At 40.4% G+C, this 17,888-nt stretch overlaps 1 protein-coding gene across 3 annotated transcripts in view; it reads left to right on the top strand.

Moving 5' to 3' along the window:
• st8sia4 (ST8 alpha-N-acetyl-neuraminide alpha-2,8-sialyltransferase 4) overlaps positions 1-15,385 on the top strand; it is a 71,255-nt gene extending 55,870 nt beyond the window's left edge. The window contains exons 5-6 of one of the 3 annotated variants that reach the window (XR_009645531.1): positions 11,068-13,030; positions 14,928-15,385. Coding sequence is in view for 1 of the 3 variants with exons in the window: in XM_060836994.1 (XP_060692977.1) it covers positions 11,068-11,344 (277 nt within the window). In the remaining 2 variants the exon portion in view is untranslated. Of the gene's footprint in view, positions 1-11,067 lie in introns of all 3 variants that reach the window. The other 2 variants (XR_009645530.1, XM_060836994.1) reach the window with 2 other exon arrangements.
• The last annotated feature ends 2,503 nt before the right edge of the window (positions 15,386-17,888 follow it).

Here is a 17,888-nt window from a genome sequence, read left to right as displayed (position 1 = left end):
CAGCAGTCTTACTGACAGGTTGCTAGGCAGACAATAAAGACCAGTTTTGATCGATCCAACATGGGCTTTTACCTTTTGCTCCAAGAATCAATTTTAAATTGTCTTCAGAACTGTTTTATTTTGTTACTGTGTTCACTTGAGTACAAAAGTGAGCATTACTAATACCACTCTCCTCAGAGAGAGTGGGTAGTGTTTTCTTAGTCATGGGGAGGAGGTTCAGGAAAAGACAGGTTGCTTCCTGCCTCATGGGCAGAATTTTGCACATGTTGAGGGATGAGGTAGTGCAGAGGAAGGCAGCCCTTTTTTCTGCAGACCACCACAGAGATCATGTCACGATATTGAACCTGGACACAAATTACAGACTGGGCCAATGCTGTGTCCTGCATCATGAGGATGCCCAGTGGTTCAGGAGGAAGTTGAATGATATTCTTTATTCTGGGAGGGAAGGTGCAACCATGTTTTCTCTGTTGCCTCAAATTCACAAGACCAGTGCTCATTCTAACCCTGCTGTGGCACACAACTCTCCCTAAAGCTAATGGATATAAGGTTCACTATTGCATGCATTGTTCCCACTTAATGACTCTCAAATCACCTCAACCCCCTAAACTACCTACCTTCTTGCCTCTGCACTTCCTACTCACTCACTAGGAATACCTCATCACCTCTCTTGCTTTTGCACCATCACTAACTGCTCTTCCATTCACTTCCATCAGACTCATTTCTGCCCTTTTTCCCATCACAGCAAATATTGGCCTATCCACGGCACCTCAACTGATATAACTACAATTCCAGGACTGGTTGCATTTGACCTACAGGTCCAATAGTGATCCAGTTCCGGGAATGCAAGAACACAGATCCCTGGACTCTGATTGGACCAAGGACTTGACACCCAAGGCCAACTTTCTCGACTGGAATTGGACAACCCTAATAACTGATAGTAGCAATACCTCTTAGTTGACTGTGGTCCTCTTCACCCTGCTGAGAACAGCTTCTCTTTGATTTTCATATGTGGCCTTTTGCATTTAGCCAATGTGTTTGGCACAAAGGTTTGGAGTTTGTGGAATTTGCACATTCTCCATGTGTCCTGTGGGTCCTTCGAGTGCTCTAGTTTCCTCCCATAGTTCAAAGATGTAAGGGTTAGGTGAATTGGCCGTAGTGTTCAGGGATGTGTAGGTTAGGTGCATTAGTCAGGGGAAATGTAGAGTAATAATGTAGGGGAATGGGTCTGGATGTCTTATTCTTTGGAGAATTGGTGGATTTATTGTGGCAAATGGCTTTTTTCCACACTGTAGGGATTTTATGACTCTTTGAAAAGCTGCTGACACTTGCTGTAAGTGTAACTTTGCCACAATATGGTGCCATAGAACAACATAACTACCCCCTTCACTGTTCAGTGATGTCATCTTGACAAGTGAGCTGCCTCTCTCTCTCTCTCTGCACTACAAGGCAAGCCACAGTAGCTGGCAGCCTATAGCTGAGTGCTAAGGGCCCTGTACACTAAGAAAGCAAGCTAAGAGCCATAAATACATACTGGTCACGTGAGATGCTTGTGTGTCCCTGCTTGCATTATGATCTGACAGAAGCAGAGAAGTTATCGGTGTCCCTGAGTTCCAAAGTAGACTGTTAAAGGGCTGAAATGATGCATGACTTCGTGTGAGAGCAGTCATGATGATGTGCTGAGATTGGTGGTTTGTTTATTAGATTTGTGTGGATGAAGGGTCAAGGGTAAAGGTGATCATGGAGCATAGAGAGATGTTATGAAGAAGCAGTGTAATGGTGGTCATAAGAATCACTTGGTAAACTATAGCTGCCAAATACTGCTCTGACTTGCATGTTGGGAATTTGTGTGTCTAATTTCTGGGGGAAGGAAAAGAGAATAGGGAAGGATGTAAAAATAAGGCACGTTGAGGTTTAAATGAGAGATGAATGCATGTAAATAAAGCAGTCACTGCTCAAAGATGGGATTTTGAAGACATGAGGAGAACATTAGTAAAGAAATCGCCATGTTGAGATTCTCAATTTTTCATCCCTCCATGTTTCATATCATTCCAATTATTGCTCATGTCAAATCAGGGAGGGAAAAATTCTACTCTTCCTCTTCCAAAAATGGAGTCACCCTCCAATTGCTGCTGTTAGATTCTCCTCCCTGCAGTGGGGCCTGCATCCTTGGCACCTCTATAAAACGTTATCAGTTATCACCTCAATTAGGGTGCCTTTGTTTTGAAACATATTCACCTTCTCCCTAGCTGCCTCAGTACTGTCTACGACAACCTATAGAGCTCCTGGCCCTCTGTTAGCACTGACTTTCCGTCTTTAATTAAACGGTGAACTCAGAAGCACCATAAAATGTTGCTGTTCTTTCTTGCTGACATCAAGACTCCTGAAGCTTGCGAGAAAAATATCCGATTCACTGAATAGTCAGATATAACTGAAGGATTTCAACTGCTTCCACAAGGCTGAAATGGAAAATCCATTAGTGGAGATTTTGATGAAGATTTAGCTTTCTTTTGGCTTGTGTATTTATGTACACAATATCCACCTGTCCATTGGAAATAGAAGTAAAATATTTATAGGACTCATTTGGAAATTTGCTTTCTTCCCCCTAAAGATAATGAGCTGTGTTTCACTATAGATATAACAAATAAGGCTAACAACGCTACTCAGTATTAAAGCGTACCAGACAGCAACATTTCATACTGAATAAACTGTTTTAATTTACTGTTCTTGGGTGAAACGCTGTAGTTAATTAGTAATTCTTCAATTTGATTGTTTAAAGGAGACACACAGTTGCTTGACCTGATTGTACAGGTCCCATACATTCTGTAGTTGTACCAAGATACCTCTTTAATTACAATAAATTTCAGCTCCCACTGGCAGAGTATGGACAAATATAAGCGCACAAAATGGCAGATATGATGGATTGCATTTTTTTCCTGGTTTGGTACCCAATGATAGTTGCATTTCAGGGTTCTGCCCACCCATTACAATGGTACATGATGCCGCTCATGATTTTTGACATGCAGGCCAATTAGTGGTCAGTAATCTCATTAACCATCTAAATAAGGACAGTAAGAAGTCTTACGAAGCCCTCCAGCATGAAGAGATTGGTGGACTGACCTTTGGAGGTCCCAGATCCCTTTTTGATATGTGAAAGGTGAAAAAGAGAGCTTTAAGAAAAAAAAAGCATATGATATAAATGGCGAAATATTTCAGAGCACTGAGATGCAGAGTTATCTGGGTTTCCTATGGCATGAATCATAAAGGCTAGTATGCAGGTACAGCAATTAATTAGGAAATGTATTGGACCTTATAATTTATTGTGAGGAGAACTGAATACAAAAGTACGACAGTTAAGTGAATCGGAAAAGAAAAGTGTGGAAATATAGCCTAAACAGTAACATTCTCAATGGACAGGGGGAATAAAACAACTTCACACTGAATGAATATGGATCTTTAAAACAAAGATTGCCAACGTAGATAGATATGAAAATCAAATTCGGCTACTTTAAAGAAAGGCTTTGAGAAGAAAAAAGAGACAGTGATGAATCTGAACAACAGATTTGGAATCATGTTGATTTTAAACTTGGTGGAAAACCAGCAGTGACACCCCAATACAGAAGGATCCTGAGGCCAAGAAATAAATTCGAAGTAGATTTGCTTGAATGGTAAAGTGTTTCTAATGAGAGATTTGAACAACTAGTGCTGTACTCACAGAACGAAAGAAAGTTAAGAAACCAATTTGTTCCTGCTTAAAGAAGGCCCTTTCTATCTTATGTTTGGTAACCTTCATATTGACATCCAGGCTGTCCAGGGAGGCATTCCAGCAGAAACTGGTGACCACTAAAAACTGCCTTTCCTTTATTATTCCACCAGCATGCTGCTTTCAAATGGATCTGGTGCAAATCCAGTGGAACCACAGGTCATTTTTTTTTTGATGGCATTTCTTGGAGTTGCAAAAAACATTGGGCTTTGTTTCCTTTTGGAAGCAGAGTGTCCTGTCCTTGTTAGTAAGGTAAAGTCGCTATGGTTTGCAGATGATACAAAGATAGGTAGAGGGACAGGTCGCATTGCAGAGGTGGGGAGGCTGTAGGAAGATTTGTCGAAACATGTGGCACTGGAAAGGCACAGCAGGTCAGGCAGCATCCGAGGAGCAGGAGAGTCGACGTTTCGAGCAGAAGTTCTTCATCAGGAATGTGGAGTGCTTATGCCTGAAACGTCGACTCTCCTGCTCCTTGAATCCTGCCTGACCTGCTGTGCTTTCGCAGTGTCACACTTTTTGATTCTGACTCTCCAGTATCTGTATTCCTCACTTTCTCTCTGCAAAAGGATTTGGACAGGTTTGGAGAGTGAGGATAGAAGTGTTATGAAGATGTGGGTATACTGTACCTTTAAGAGAGTAAAATCTAGCAGTGACAGCACCAAGTGTTCTCAGTAACACACAATGTAATGTGCTCCAGTTACTGGGGTAGCTGGTTGCCTGGAAACGACAAAACAGATTCAAATTCGGCCAATCAGTTTAAATTATACCTAAAAAAAATACCAAATTTTAACCATGCTTGAATTGAGTATATTGACAATCTTAAAAGCTAATGACACAATCCATTGTTTTGGGGTATAAGACTGGGGAAAATTGAAGAGTTGGGAGGAGACCTGCCACCCGACCAACAAATGTAGACTGCTAGTCAAACTCTCTGAGAGATACCTGTCTCGAGAAGCAGTTTGCACAGAGAAAAACCTCAACACTGACCTGGAGAGCCAATCTACTGACGAAGATAAAGGGAAGAATCGACTGCTGGCTGGTTTTAAAATTTGGATTTTTCTGTAAATCTTAATTGGGAGTTTTATCCAAAGAGCATTATAGAAGGGAAGGTAAAAGATAGGTTAGAGGGAGGAATTGTAACTAATTGTTAGTTAATTATTCTCTGCAATAATTTAAGAAATAACGTTGTTATTTTTATCTTTAACTAGTTCTTGGTCTGTCAAATTTTCACAGATTACTGCACGGGATAAATCTTTTCTGTGTGGCTGGTTATAAATTAAGTCGGAGAGTTGACCCCGTGTCGTAACAGTTTGGGGGCTCGGGTCCGGGATTAGGCAGACTTAAGTAGATTTGGGGGTACGAGAAATGCAAGCAGATTTAAAAACTTGCAGGTTAGTGTCCTGGATCTTTAAATAAAATGTAAGTGAGACAATGTGTTAATTTTTGTGACTTATGGTTGAGTAAATTTAATGTGAGAGAAATTGCTCTTAAAGTTGTTAAAGAGATTCTGGGATTTGAAAGTGATTCTCAAATTTGTCAAGAAAGTAGAGAAGGAAAGAAAACAGCTATACTTTTAGAATTAGTGAAGAAGTTAGATTTGGGTTTAACCAAGGACAAAAGTAAAGCTGAAATTGTAAGGGAGTTATTCAAACACTTAGGTTTGTTAGAGAAACAGACAAGTGCAGTCGAGATAGAAAAGCTTAAATTACAATTGAGGAAAATGGAGTCAGAAGATAAACAAAGAAGAGAGAAGGTTCTTGGCTGAGCAAAGAGAGAGAGAGAAGAAAGGGAGAGACAAAAAGAGAGAGAATTTGAACGTGAGAAGTTGCTATTTGGTCAGCAAAGTCAAGTTAACAGGATGGAGATTAAAAGAGAAAGTATATATATAAATATGTATAAACTCTGCTATGTTTTAATGAGAAAGATGTTGAAGCCTTCTTTATTTCATTTGAAAAATTGCCTAGGCAGATGGAGTGGTCCAGGGATTTATGGGTAATGCTAGTTCAGACTAAATCGGTAGGCAGAGCTTGTGAGGTTTTTGCCGCACTGTCAGATGAGGGGTCAAGAGATTATGAAGAGGTTAAACAGGCTATTTTAAGTGCTTATGAATTGGTACCAGAAGCATATAGACAGCAGTACAGAAACACAAAGGAGGAACCAGGTCAGACTTATTTTGAGTTTGAAAGAATTAAACACAGTCATTTTGATCGATGTTTGCATGTTTTGAAGACACATAAGATCTTTGAGGCTTTAGGAGAGATTATTCTGCTGGAAGAGTTTAAAAACTCACTTCCAGAGATGGTAGAAATTCACGTGGAATTACAGAAAGTTCAGGAACTGAGAAGGGCAGCAGAATTAGCAGATGAATACATGTTGGTGCCTAAGACAAGCTTCCGGCCAGAATTTCATCCTGCGAGGGATAGAAGTTGGGAGAAGGGGAGATCCTACACTCCGAAACCAAGAGTAGAGAGCACTGACAAGAATTTACCAAAAGATAAAAAAGAAGCACAAGAGGGTGGAAAGGAGGTAAAAGACTCCAGGTGTTTCCACTGTGGTAAAGTGGGACACATAAAGTCACAGTGCTGGTTGTTAAAGAAAGGCATTGTGGAAAAGATGTGATAAAAGAAACTAAGTCAGTGGCATTAGTGAATGGAGTAAAGGAGACCCAAGAAGAGTCAAGGAGCTGCAGAAGTTTGCACAGCCTAGGCAGGGGCTGGGTATGGAGTTAGTACCTGATCTCCACAAAGAATTCATCTTTGTGGGTAAGGTTTACTCAGAAAGAACAGAGGGAGAAGGACAAGAAGTTATAATCTTGAGATATATAGGATCTATCCTGAGGAAGGGCTCATGCCCGAAATGTTGATTCTCCTGCTCCTTGGATGCTGCCTGACCTGCTGCGCTTTTCCAGCAACACATTTTCAGCTCTGAACTCCAGCATCTGCAGTCCTCACTTTCTCCTAGATATAGGACCTAACCAGTCGCTGATAGTAAGGGATGAGTGAATATGCACTCCTTCTAATCAGTTACCCGAGAGTGTGGTAACTTGTGGGATAAATGGACAGAAATTTAGCATTCCTCTATATAAGATGAGGTTGCAGTGCCAACTCAAGTCTGGGGAAGTTACAGTAGGAGTGATTGACAGAGTGTCAGTTCTAGGAATTCAGTTTATTCTTGGGAATGATTTGGCAGGATCCAAGGTGGGAGTGACACACCTTGTTGTGGAGAAGTCCAAAGAAGACCAAGAAACTGAGGAATTAAAGCAGAAATATCCTGGTATTTTCCCAGACTGTGTAGTAGCCAGATCTCACTATCATAAGTCACAGCACAAAGCAAAAAGTAAAGAGAAAGATGAAGGAGTTGAGGATCAGTTGGTGGATACACTGTTTGATGTAATGGTGTAGGAAAAACCTGAACAGGTAGAGGGTCAGACAGAAGTGTTTAGTGCTGAAAGGCTAAGGGACTTGCAACAGCAAGACAAGATAATAAAAGATATATATGTGGATGCGTACTCTGAAAAGGAGGCAGAGAATATTCTGGAAGGTTATTATATGGAGACCACAGCAGGCGAGTGCAGAGGAGGAATGGGCCAAAGTGCGCCAGATTGTGTTGCCGGTAACATACAGACAGGAGGTGTTCCGGGTAGCACATGGAACTACCTGTAGGAGGTGACCTAAGGGTACGAAAGACTCAGGCTAAGGTACAAAAACATTTTTATTGGCCTGGAATGCACAAGCATGTGGTTAACTTTTGCCAGACGTGTCAGGCATGCCTAATGGTAGGTAAGCCACAGGCAGTAATAAAACCAGCATCTTTGTTGCCAATTCCCACATTAGGAGAACCTTTCACGCGGGTTATAATTGACTGTGTAGGTCCCCTCCCAAGAACTAAAAGTGGGAACCTGTACTTGTTAACCATAATGGATGTGTCTACCAGATTTCCAGAGGCAATTCCAACACGGAGTATCAAGGCAAAAAATGTGATAGAGGAGTTAGTAGCTTTCTTCACACATATGGGCTACTCAGAGAGATTCAGTCTGACCAAGGGTCAAGTTTTATTGCTTGGCTGTTTAAGGAGGTTATGAATAGCTTAGGCATACAGTGCTTTCAATCCAGTGCGTATCATCCTGAATCTCTGGGAAATTTAGAAAGGTGGCATCAGACCTTGAAGACCATGTTGAGAGCATATTCTCAGAATTACCTGCATGATTGGAATAAAGGCATCCCATTTGTATTGTTTGCCATTAGAGATGTGTTGCTGGAAAAGGCTCATGCCCGAAACGTCGATTCTCCTGCTCCTTGGATGCTGCCTGACCTGCTGCGCTTTTCCAGCAATACATTTTCAGCTCTGATCTCCAGCATCACTTTCTCCTGCCATTAAAGATGCCCAAATGAATTTCCTCAGTTCACTCCCTTTGAGTTAATATTCGGTCATGAATTGAGAGGCCCTTTGAACTTAATTAAAGTAAAACTGACAGGACTAAAGTCGGAGATCTCACATTTATATTATCTATTGGAGGTGAGGGAGAGACAAAATTGAGTAGGTGAGTTATCCCCCAGCACTAACAATAACTTATCAGCAACTTATTAACAAAAGACTGCTTATTTTTCAGATTGATTTAGTTATTTGTAAACATTTCAAATATATTTCAAATTGATGGCAGGTCTCCATCATTGAATCATATTGGTTGTTTTGCATGATCATAGGGGCCTTTAATTAACAGCATGCGGTAGAAGTCAGACGATACTGTCCAGATTGGAGTGTGATGGCAGGTTTGAATAGTTACTGGCCGCATTTCCATGACTGACGTACATGAGAGCATCTCTCTGCCTTTTTGTTCAACTGCTGGGACTTAGACATAGAGTCATACAGCTCAGAAATCCAATTCGTCCATGCCAACCAAATTTCGCAAACTAAAGTAGTCCCACTTACCTGCTTACCTCTGAAACCTCCATTTCCTCTAAACCCTTCCTATTCGTATATGTTTTCAAATGTCTTTTAAATGTTATAACTGTATCTGCCACTTATCTATCACTTCCTTTGGCTGTTCATTCCACACAAGAAACACCCTCTGCATGAAAAAGTTGCTCCTCAGGTCCCTGTTAAATCTTTCCCCTCTCACCCTAAAATTATGCCGTCAAGATTTGAGCTGTTCTAACTTCGGGAAAAGACCTTGGCTATTCACCATATCCATGCCCCTCATGATTTTAAAAGCCTCTATAAGATCATCCCTCAACCTTTTACTCTCCAGTGAAAAAAATCCCAGCTTATCCATCCTCTCCTTATAACTCAAACCCTCCAGTCCCAGTAACATGATTGTAAATCATCTCTGCTGAAGTTTTCTGGATCTGGTAATATAGGTTAATCAACACATTTTCAAACCATGTTCAACCTTTTAAATATTTTGTAAGACTGAGCTGTGGGTATAGGTCAGATGTAGCCTTAGAACATTACAGACTTTGTACCAGTTACGGAATTTTGTAGAGTCGAGTCTTTATTCTTTTGTTTCTCAGTAGTGTGCATTTTAATTGCATCGTTCCTCATTCCTTTCTGAAAGTAATTCCTCTTCAATTACATTAATGCAGTTTTCCAATTAATCCTTTGTGATTTCCTCTCCAACATTAACATTTAATTTTCTGAAATCTGGCAGTATAATCGTAATTGTCCTTAATTCTCTTCAGTAACTCTCATCCTTTATAATGATCATGTATCTAAATGCTGAGATTTAATGGTTTAATTACTATCTTTCTAATTAGTAAATAATGGATTTGTTTGGTTCAAATTAAATTGTTCTCATAACGTGATATTAATCCATGTAAATATATTGTAAATAAAGCATTCTATAGGGATTACGGTTCTGTGACACAATTAGTACATTCATTTCTTGCGAAGAATCTTTACTAAGTCTGCAAAAAAACATTTTCAGTGAATGTTAATATCCTGCGACCTTCTGTAAAATAAGATGGTTAAGATGCTTGAAACCAGATTACTTGCATTGAGGCCTGTCCATCTAAGGATAAGAAAATTAGGCCATTACAACAGTTAAATAAAATAGAAAACATCGAGCACTCGCTGAACAATGTGAACATCAACTGTGTAAGTAACAGGTCTCTGCAGGTATTTCAGTACTGCACTTAATTAAAAGTTAATGAACTGCATTATAGGTAAAGCTATCCCACATCTCAAAACTGAGTAGTCTTTGTCTGATCAGCTAAACTTGGTTCACCTTCGTACTGGGTCCAGTTTGACCAGATTTTGAAGCGGTTCATCCCTAGAGATTTTCCACAGTTTCCTCGGGAGAACACTATGACAGCTACCACACACAGTTTGTATACAACCCTAGGAGCAGGGTTTGGGACGTGTTAGTGAATTCAGGGGACTGCATATTGAAGTAGCTCATTGATGGCCAGCTAACAGTCCAGCCAGTGAAGCCCTTGAAATGTAAGATTAACATATCTTGTATGGACCTAGAGGAGCAGGAGCAGTCCTTTGGATCTGTAAGTCATGCTGCTCCTGGCCGGGGTTGGGTTCACTTGCCCACCTCAATCCCCTTCCAGAATCTCACTACCTGCACCTGGAACTGGTAACCCTGCCAGTTGAAATACCTGTGATCGAGAACAAGGGAACTATTGTGGAGCATCCATTCAATTGGTTGCCTCATTCATTGAGACAGGACCTGGATATAATGGGCATGGAGAAGATGTTTCTACTCATAGGAGAGACTAGTATCCAAGGCAACAGCCTTAGCGTGAAGGGATGACCCCTTAGAACTGAGATAGGGGAAATTTCTTTAGTCAGAGGGTGGTTAATCTGTGGAACTCATTGCCGCAGAGGGCTATGGAGGCTAAGCCATTGAGTGTCACAGAGATCGATATGTTCTTGATTGATAAGGGGATTGAATTTATGTGGAGAAAGCAGGAGGATGGTTTTGAAATGGTGAAGCAGACCTGATGGGCTGAATGGCCTAATTCTGCTCCTATATTGGAAAGTCTTATGGTCTTATGGCCTCCAAGTATGGTCTGGAGCGGCAACCTGCCAGGCAATGCCCTGATCAGCTAATACCCTGATCAGCCTTCCAAAATCTATCCAAGGATGTAAATGTATACCTGTGCATAAGCAGTAAATGTCTGGTGGCACTTGATTATGTCCATAGAGCTTAGTGGTTAGCACATTTGGGTAGGCAGAGATGAGTATATTATTTTTATATGGTGCTGAGCCTATGTTAGGAACATTCCTGGCCATTTTTGAAATTGTAAGACAAAGGAATTTACTCTTACCTTATCAATATTTCTCTATGTTTTTCATTACAGATACTGGCTGACAAACAAGATTTACATCAAGCGACCAAGCACTGGCTTATTGATGTACACGCTTGCAACTCGATTCTGTGATGAAATTCACCTGTATGGATACTGGCCCTTCCCAAAAGATTCAAAAGGAGCACCAGTTAAATACCACTACTATGACAACCTAAAGTATAGATATTTTTCTAATGCTGGGCCACATCGGATGCCACTGGAATTCAAAACATTAAAATCTTTACATGACAAAGGAGCTCTGAAGCTAACAACGGGGAAATGTGTGTAACCCTAAAAGCCACAGCTAAACCCAGAGTTAGTGCAATATTTGCACACTATAGATTTTATGTGAAAAGATAACGCCTCAGTAATAATTACAACAATGCTGTAAAGTGCCCATTCTCCCAGCTGCGTTTACAGCCTCAGATTGTTGTGAAGAAATAATAAATATAATCGCACTGTGAGGAGTAAAGATCAAGCAGTGATGTGTTAACAATGATTGAATATTGATTGACAGAATGGTTCAGGCCTGTGATCACTGTCATCAGAAGTAGGGCTCTGCATTTGTTGTAGCCTCAAAAGACCTGAGAAATAATCAGGCTTAGTGTTAACGAGAGGTCAGTATTTGTCTTGAGCAGCTGTCTCAGCAAGCAATCAATGCCAAAGTGCTTTCAAGGTGTTATACATCTGAGCCACAGTCTCAAGTCACAACATTCTTATCTACTTATGTGAATCAGCCAAGGGTAATATCCGCTACAAGAGTTATGAGAGGACTGAAGGCCTGTTAGCACTCCAGTTCGGTATCGTTGGTAGTTTTATAGCTCAATGAATGTAAAGCAGTTGTCTTATGTAATGTGCTGAATGTGAACTGTAAAAAGTTAAAGGTGCCCTTTCTGCTGGTACCAAAGATCCTGTAAGAAGTTACTTGTAAAGACTAACATTTTGGGAATTACTAGGGTAAAGTGTCTTGTGCAATTACTACATGGTTTTAGGAGGAGGACACAGGAGATTAAAAAAGTGGACAGAATAAAAAGCACAAGTCTGATTTAGACAGAAGCACAGATTACCAGATCCTTAAAGCATGAGGAATTGTTTGATTTCAATCAAATTAGTACATTTCAAAAGTTCACTCATGAACCAATTCCTCTGCCAAGCCTTCTGATCCATGCTGTGAGTAGTGGAAAAACCCTACTGATGATGCATTTTCTTATTAACCACAGAACTGCCATCAGCACCATTTCTCCTTTCTGTAAATATGATGTGATGTATTTGGATCAAATTGTATATTCTGTGGTCGCATTGTAAAGATTCTGCTTGTTTTTAAGTTATTTGTTTATGCAATTCTTTAAAACTCATCTCGGAGGATTGCAGGTCTCCAGTGCCTGATCCCAGTTGCTAGTGTTGAGGTGTGTCTCTTGCTACACTAACTAGACATGTGGTTGTAGTGAAGATCTGACAACAACACTGGGAACTGGCAAAAGTAATTCAGGACTTTCTCAGACTTGGAACCTTGCTATGTTTAAAATTATTTCTACAGATTGTTTGCTGCAAATATTGGAATAGAACCACAGTCTTCGAGTGACTTGGAAATTACTTGAGCTACACTGCTGTTACAATTTTAAAAATTTACATACACTGGAAACTTCTCAAGGCAGTTATGCACAGGTTTTCTGGGTCTACTCATTTGCATTTCCATCGATATAAGTGTTGGTGTGAGAATAGCGTAAAACTGTTACAAGCAATGAATGGCCTGCAAACCTACGCACAGCCTTTCAAAACAATTTTTAACAGGACTGGTTGACAAAAAGAAAAGTAAGGAGCAGTGCTCAGTAACTCTCAAATAATTTCTGTCTTAGCAATTTTTAAATTTGTAACTGATGAGTATCCAGAAAGCAGAAGGATATGGAACCAAACCAGAGACAAGGAATGTACACTTTTAGTCATACGTTTCAGCCATTATTCATGGTTATTGAAGGTAAGATGAAGAGATCCTTGTGTCTGCATGCTTCTGATGAGAAGCATCTATAACATTGGTTTATTTTTTTCCAAACCTAGTCTAGAAGAGAGTGCCATAAAAATACCATGACCTGAGCTAATCAAGTAATATAGCCTATTTCAAACACCTCTCCTCTTGTCCATCATAGGCACCCTGAGACCATTTGGGAAAGTGATGATCTAGTGGTATTATCACTGGATAGTTGCCCCAGATAAGATTCTGGAGACCCAGGTTCAAATCCTGCCATAGCAGATGGCAGAATCTGAATTTAATTCATATTTGGAATTAAAAGTCTAATGATGACCATGAATCCATCATCGATTGTCAGAAAAACCTGTCTGGTTCACCAATATCCTTTAGAGAAGGAAACCTCCCTCCTTACCCAGTCTAGCTTACATGTGACTCCAGACCCACAGTAATGTAGTTGGCTCGTAACTGCGTTTTGGCAATGAGGGATGGCAATAAATGCTGCCTGGCCAGGGACAACTTCATCCTGTGAATGAATAAAAAAAAACTCCTCACCTTCTGAAAACAGACTTGTTCATTGAACCTTCATGGTGCTCTCCTGTTCAGAGACTTCATCAGTGGCTGTGGCAATCCAGTTTGTCTCTCAGCAATTTCATGTAAAAGTTTCAAACCCCTTCCTCAACTTTAAAAGCCTCATCTCCTCAAATTTCTCACTTCCCTTCCTCTGCCACATGGTGCACAGTCTTCAATTGCTGGCATCTTTGAAGGACTCACTGTCAATAGCAGAGCATTGGAAACAGGGGTTTCTCCAATCATAAATATTGCAGGCTGTCCAAGAAGGAATCCTGGAGTTCTTTCCATGGAGAGTGTTCAGCATGGCGGATCTTAGTCACACTGGCTTACTGACTGAACGACTACTCTGCAGTCATGGCATCACCTCCTCCACGTTCTTCATTCTGAGCAGGTGGCGCTCAAGTATTCAAATCTTCTGCCCACTTTCCCTGTATATCCATCTCAGAAGCATATACAAGGAGGAGGTGATGGGGAATAAAAAGCGAAACATGTCAACTGGGAGTCAGAGTTGCAAGGTAATGCTATTCTTTAGGATAGCAGTATGTAGCAGCTCCCCAGTTGATTCCTCATAAAATTACAGCAATGGACAATAAGAGGCAGTACCAAGACTCAAGCTGGCATGAAGGCCATCAGTGACATGAGTCCCCTATATGGCCCTTATATGCAACCACTTCCAATGACCCTGACTCTCAGTACCTAGATTAAGCAGGATAATAGATAAGAGGCACATGTAAACTTCCAGCAGAGCCACTGTGTTAAGGAAAATGGATAAATTGGCATAAAGTGAAATGTGTACTTACATGGCATTCCATTGCTGTGGCTGAAGTCAAACAGGAAAGTTTGTACTTAGGAAGTTCTAATGTCACAGAAACAGTTATCCAGGAATGTAAAGGATTGAGAGCCACATTGTCTGGGGGAGGGGGTGTGGGGGGTGGGTTGGTGAGGGTGGATTTAGAGAGATGCTGCATTATTTGAAACAGAATGAAGGGAGTACAGTTGCAATGCTAAGGGTAGACTTTATTCCCCCAAAAAAGGGAAATAGTATGATATAACATGTAGTATCATGTTCTGTAAATGTTGGCATTTTTTTTTGATACTGTAGGCTGTTCATTATAATTTATACAGAGTATACCTATTAAGAATGCCTTCACTTGCTCCTGAAAAGTCCTGACTGAGGTAATATTTGGGAGCAGTCTGATACTCTGGTGGTATCAGAGATTTCCAAGTAAGAATCAGTTAGAGGCAAATTCAATTGTCTGCAGGCAAAGCAAGCTGCTATACAAAATGTTCTACCTGCAGAAATTTATATTCAGCTATCTTTATATTTTATTGTCAGGAACTCCTCATTTCCATCTTAATCAGCTGGACCAGGGGATTATTCGGAGAAATCAGAAATGAGTCAAAAGGAAAAATAGCTGTAAACTGTTATAAAAGTGAGTAAATTTGTGGTTTTGAAGAAAACTGATTATTGCAGTTATTCACACATCAGGATTTACCTTACTTGGAAATATAAAGAAAAATATTTTGCTTAATCCAGCTAAAAGGAAAAGCAAGGCTTGTCCACAGATGTCTGCTGCCTTCCTCAAGAAAACTGAATTGCTTTGAAATCATCTTGAGCTGTAAACAAACAAAGTGTATGTGTCATGACACCCAACTGTGAAATATCCTTTATTCTTGCAGGTTAATGTCCTGTTTTATATATATGTTTTATTTATGAGTCCTGGAAGCTTTATTACATTTTGTTACAATTCTGTGTAAAAGCAAATAAAGGTTTTAATAAGGTTTACTTTCAAACACTTCAAATATTCAGCTCTTTTTCATTCTAATTTCCTGTCTTCCTTTTTGCATCGTTGGAATTGATTTTCACTGGTTATGGATGGAAAATGAATGCTCATGGATTGTTCTGATGGTTTAGCCTTTTTTCATGGGCAACTAATGTACAACCCCCATACATGAGAAAAGTGAATGTTACATCTATTCACTTGTCATTAGAAAATTGTTTCATGTTCAGAATGCTAACTGTTTTTAATTTGTGTTTGACGCATGGCATTGACAGGATCCTCCACCACAAGGCTATCAGATACAAACCTAGGTATGCCCTCATTTAAAATCCATACACATGTTAAAAGGAAAGGCAAAATCGCTTTAGTCCCACTCTCATTAGAGAGAGAGAGAGAGAGCTGCTGGTGGTTTAATGTGAGGGTTATCATGCCTCAGGCAGGGAGTGAGGTTTAGAAGGTGGAACCTTCATAGCTGTTCCAGGAATTGAACCTGTGCTGTTAGTGTCTCTCTGCGTTACAGACTGACTGCCTTTGTTGACACATTCTTACGCGCTATGTGGCAATTTAAATCACATTCAAAATAGTGATATTTCATTCCATTTTACTATCTATTTAATTTTTAATGTATATTCTTCCCCAATACTGATTATACAAGTTGATTTTTTTTAAAAAATCTGTTTGAGTTATAATATTAAACTTGCTGCATGAAAATTCAATGCTAGTCTTGATTAAGAAACTGTTCCTTATTTTAGTGAATGCAATCATGGCCCAGATTTTCCGATGGTCAGACAGCCATTATTCCAGTGCAGATGGGACTTGCACATGGGGACCCTATGGAAGCCGCATCATAACAGACTCTGGAGGAAATTGAAAATACCGCTGCAGAATTTGTCTATGTCCAGAACCGTGAAAGTATCCGTTTAAATCAAAGAATTTGGAGGGTTCTGACTAAACTAAATTAGCAAACGTTAAACTGCCAATACACCCAATAGCTTGACCTCCAAAGCTGTGTGTGGCAATGAATTCCACAGATTCCCCAACCTCTGGCTGAAGAGATTCGTCCTCATCTCAGTTCAAAAAGGTCATCCTTTAACTCTGAGGCTGTGCCCTCAGGTCCTCGTCTCTCCCACTACAGGAAACATCTCCACATCCACTCTATTGAGGCCTCTTAGTATTCTATAAGTTTTGAGAGATTCCCCCTCTCATCTTCCTAAACTCCATCGAGTACAAATCTAGAGTCCTCAATTACCCCTCATGTGACAAGCCCTTTCACTCCACGATCATTCTTGTAAACTTCTTCTGGATCTCTCCATAGTCAATACATCCTTCCTTCAATATGAGGCCCAAAACTGCAAATTCACAATATTCCAATGCAGTCTGACCAGAGCCTTATTCAACCTCAACACTGCTGACTTAAGTGATACAAGACCAATTAAACATGCAGATTACCTTTTATGTGCTGCTTATTTTGTATTGCCTATATTTGAGGCAGACTATTCAGTTTCCCAGCAGTGATCCAGAGTATTTTTTTTCTATTTGAGGAATGTGACTCCTGCTGGGTACTTTTCCAGGGAAACAAATGACCTTCTTATTGAAGGCTTCAGGTATGAGCATGAATTGTTGGGGGAGGGAACATTCTGCCCGAAACCCATCATGAGGAATTTTCATCCCTACCAAAAGCAGATGAGCATGAAGACAATTCTCAGGGATTTGCCTCCCATCTTATTGTCACTTCCCAAGTCTGTTGTGAAAACTATGGTAAAATGCCTCAGGATAGGAAAATAAAGGCCCCACATTCCTCAAGACAGAGACAATACCTTTTGTTCTCATCCTCCTCCTTTAGATAAAAAAATCACACAACGCCAGGAGACTATAACCTGGTGTGTGATTTTTAACTTGATCTACCCTAGTCCAACACCTGCACCTCCACATCCTTCAAATCGTGCCAAGGCCTTTCCCCAATGCTCCTATCCTGAAGCAGCTGCTGCTGTCTGGTCTGACACAATCTTTTCTGCCTGAAAGTGAGGCAGAGTCTTGGCAGTGGAAATGCTGATAACAGCATATCTTTTGCTATAAATTCTGTGTCTTATGATCCTGCCTCACTAATTACCTGATGAAGGAGCAGTGCTCTGAAAGCTAGTGCTTCCAAATAAACCTGATGGACAATAACCTGGTGATGTGTAATTTTTAACTTAGTCCACCCAGTCCAACACCGGCTCTTCCACATCATAAGAGCATATCAGGCATACAGGATGAATGATAATCATGAAGTACAAAGAAAGTCACTCTTGCACCAACTGTCACATGCTCATGAGAAGATCTTCCACTGACGCTGCCTGGAGGACACTGACGAGATTGTAAGCTGCCAGCTCTCAGTCTGTGTACATACGCCTGCTCCTAGGGATTGGCTTTTGTGCTGTAGTCTGGAGGCTGCACGCACAAGCAAGCCATTAGTTGTACCCTAACCGACTCTCTTCTTAGAGTTTGAGATGTTTATCTTTGACCTATATGTAAAG

This window comes from Hemiscyllium ocellatum, chromosome 2 (genome assembly GCF_020745735.1).
Source record: "Hemiscyllium ocellatum isolate sHemOce1 chromosome 2, sHemOce1.pat.X.cur, whole genome shotgun sequence".
Taxonomy (NCBI): Eukaryota; Metazoa; Chordata; class Chondrichthyes; order Orectolobiformes; family Hemiscylliidae; genus Hemiscyllium; species Hemiscyllium ocellatum.
The sequence above is the reverse complement of the archived record's forward strand: the minus strand, read 5'-3'. Positions and strand labels throughout refer to the sequence as shown.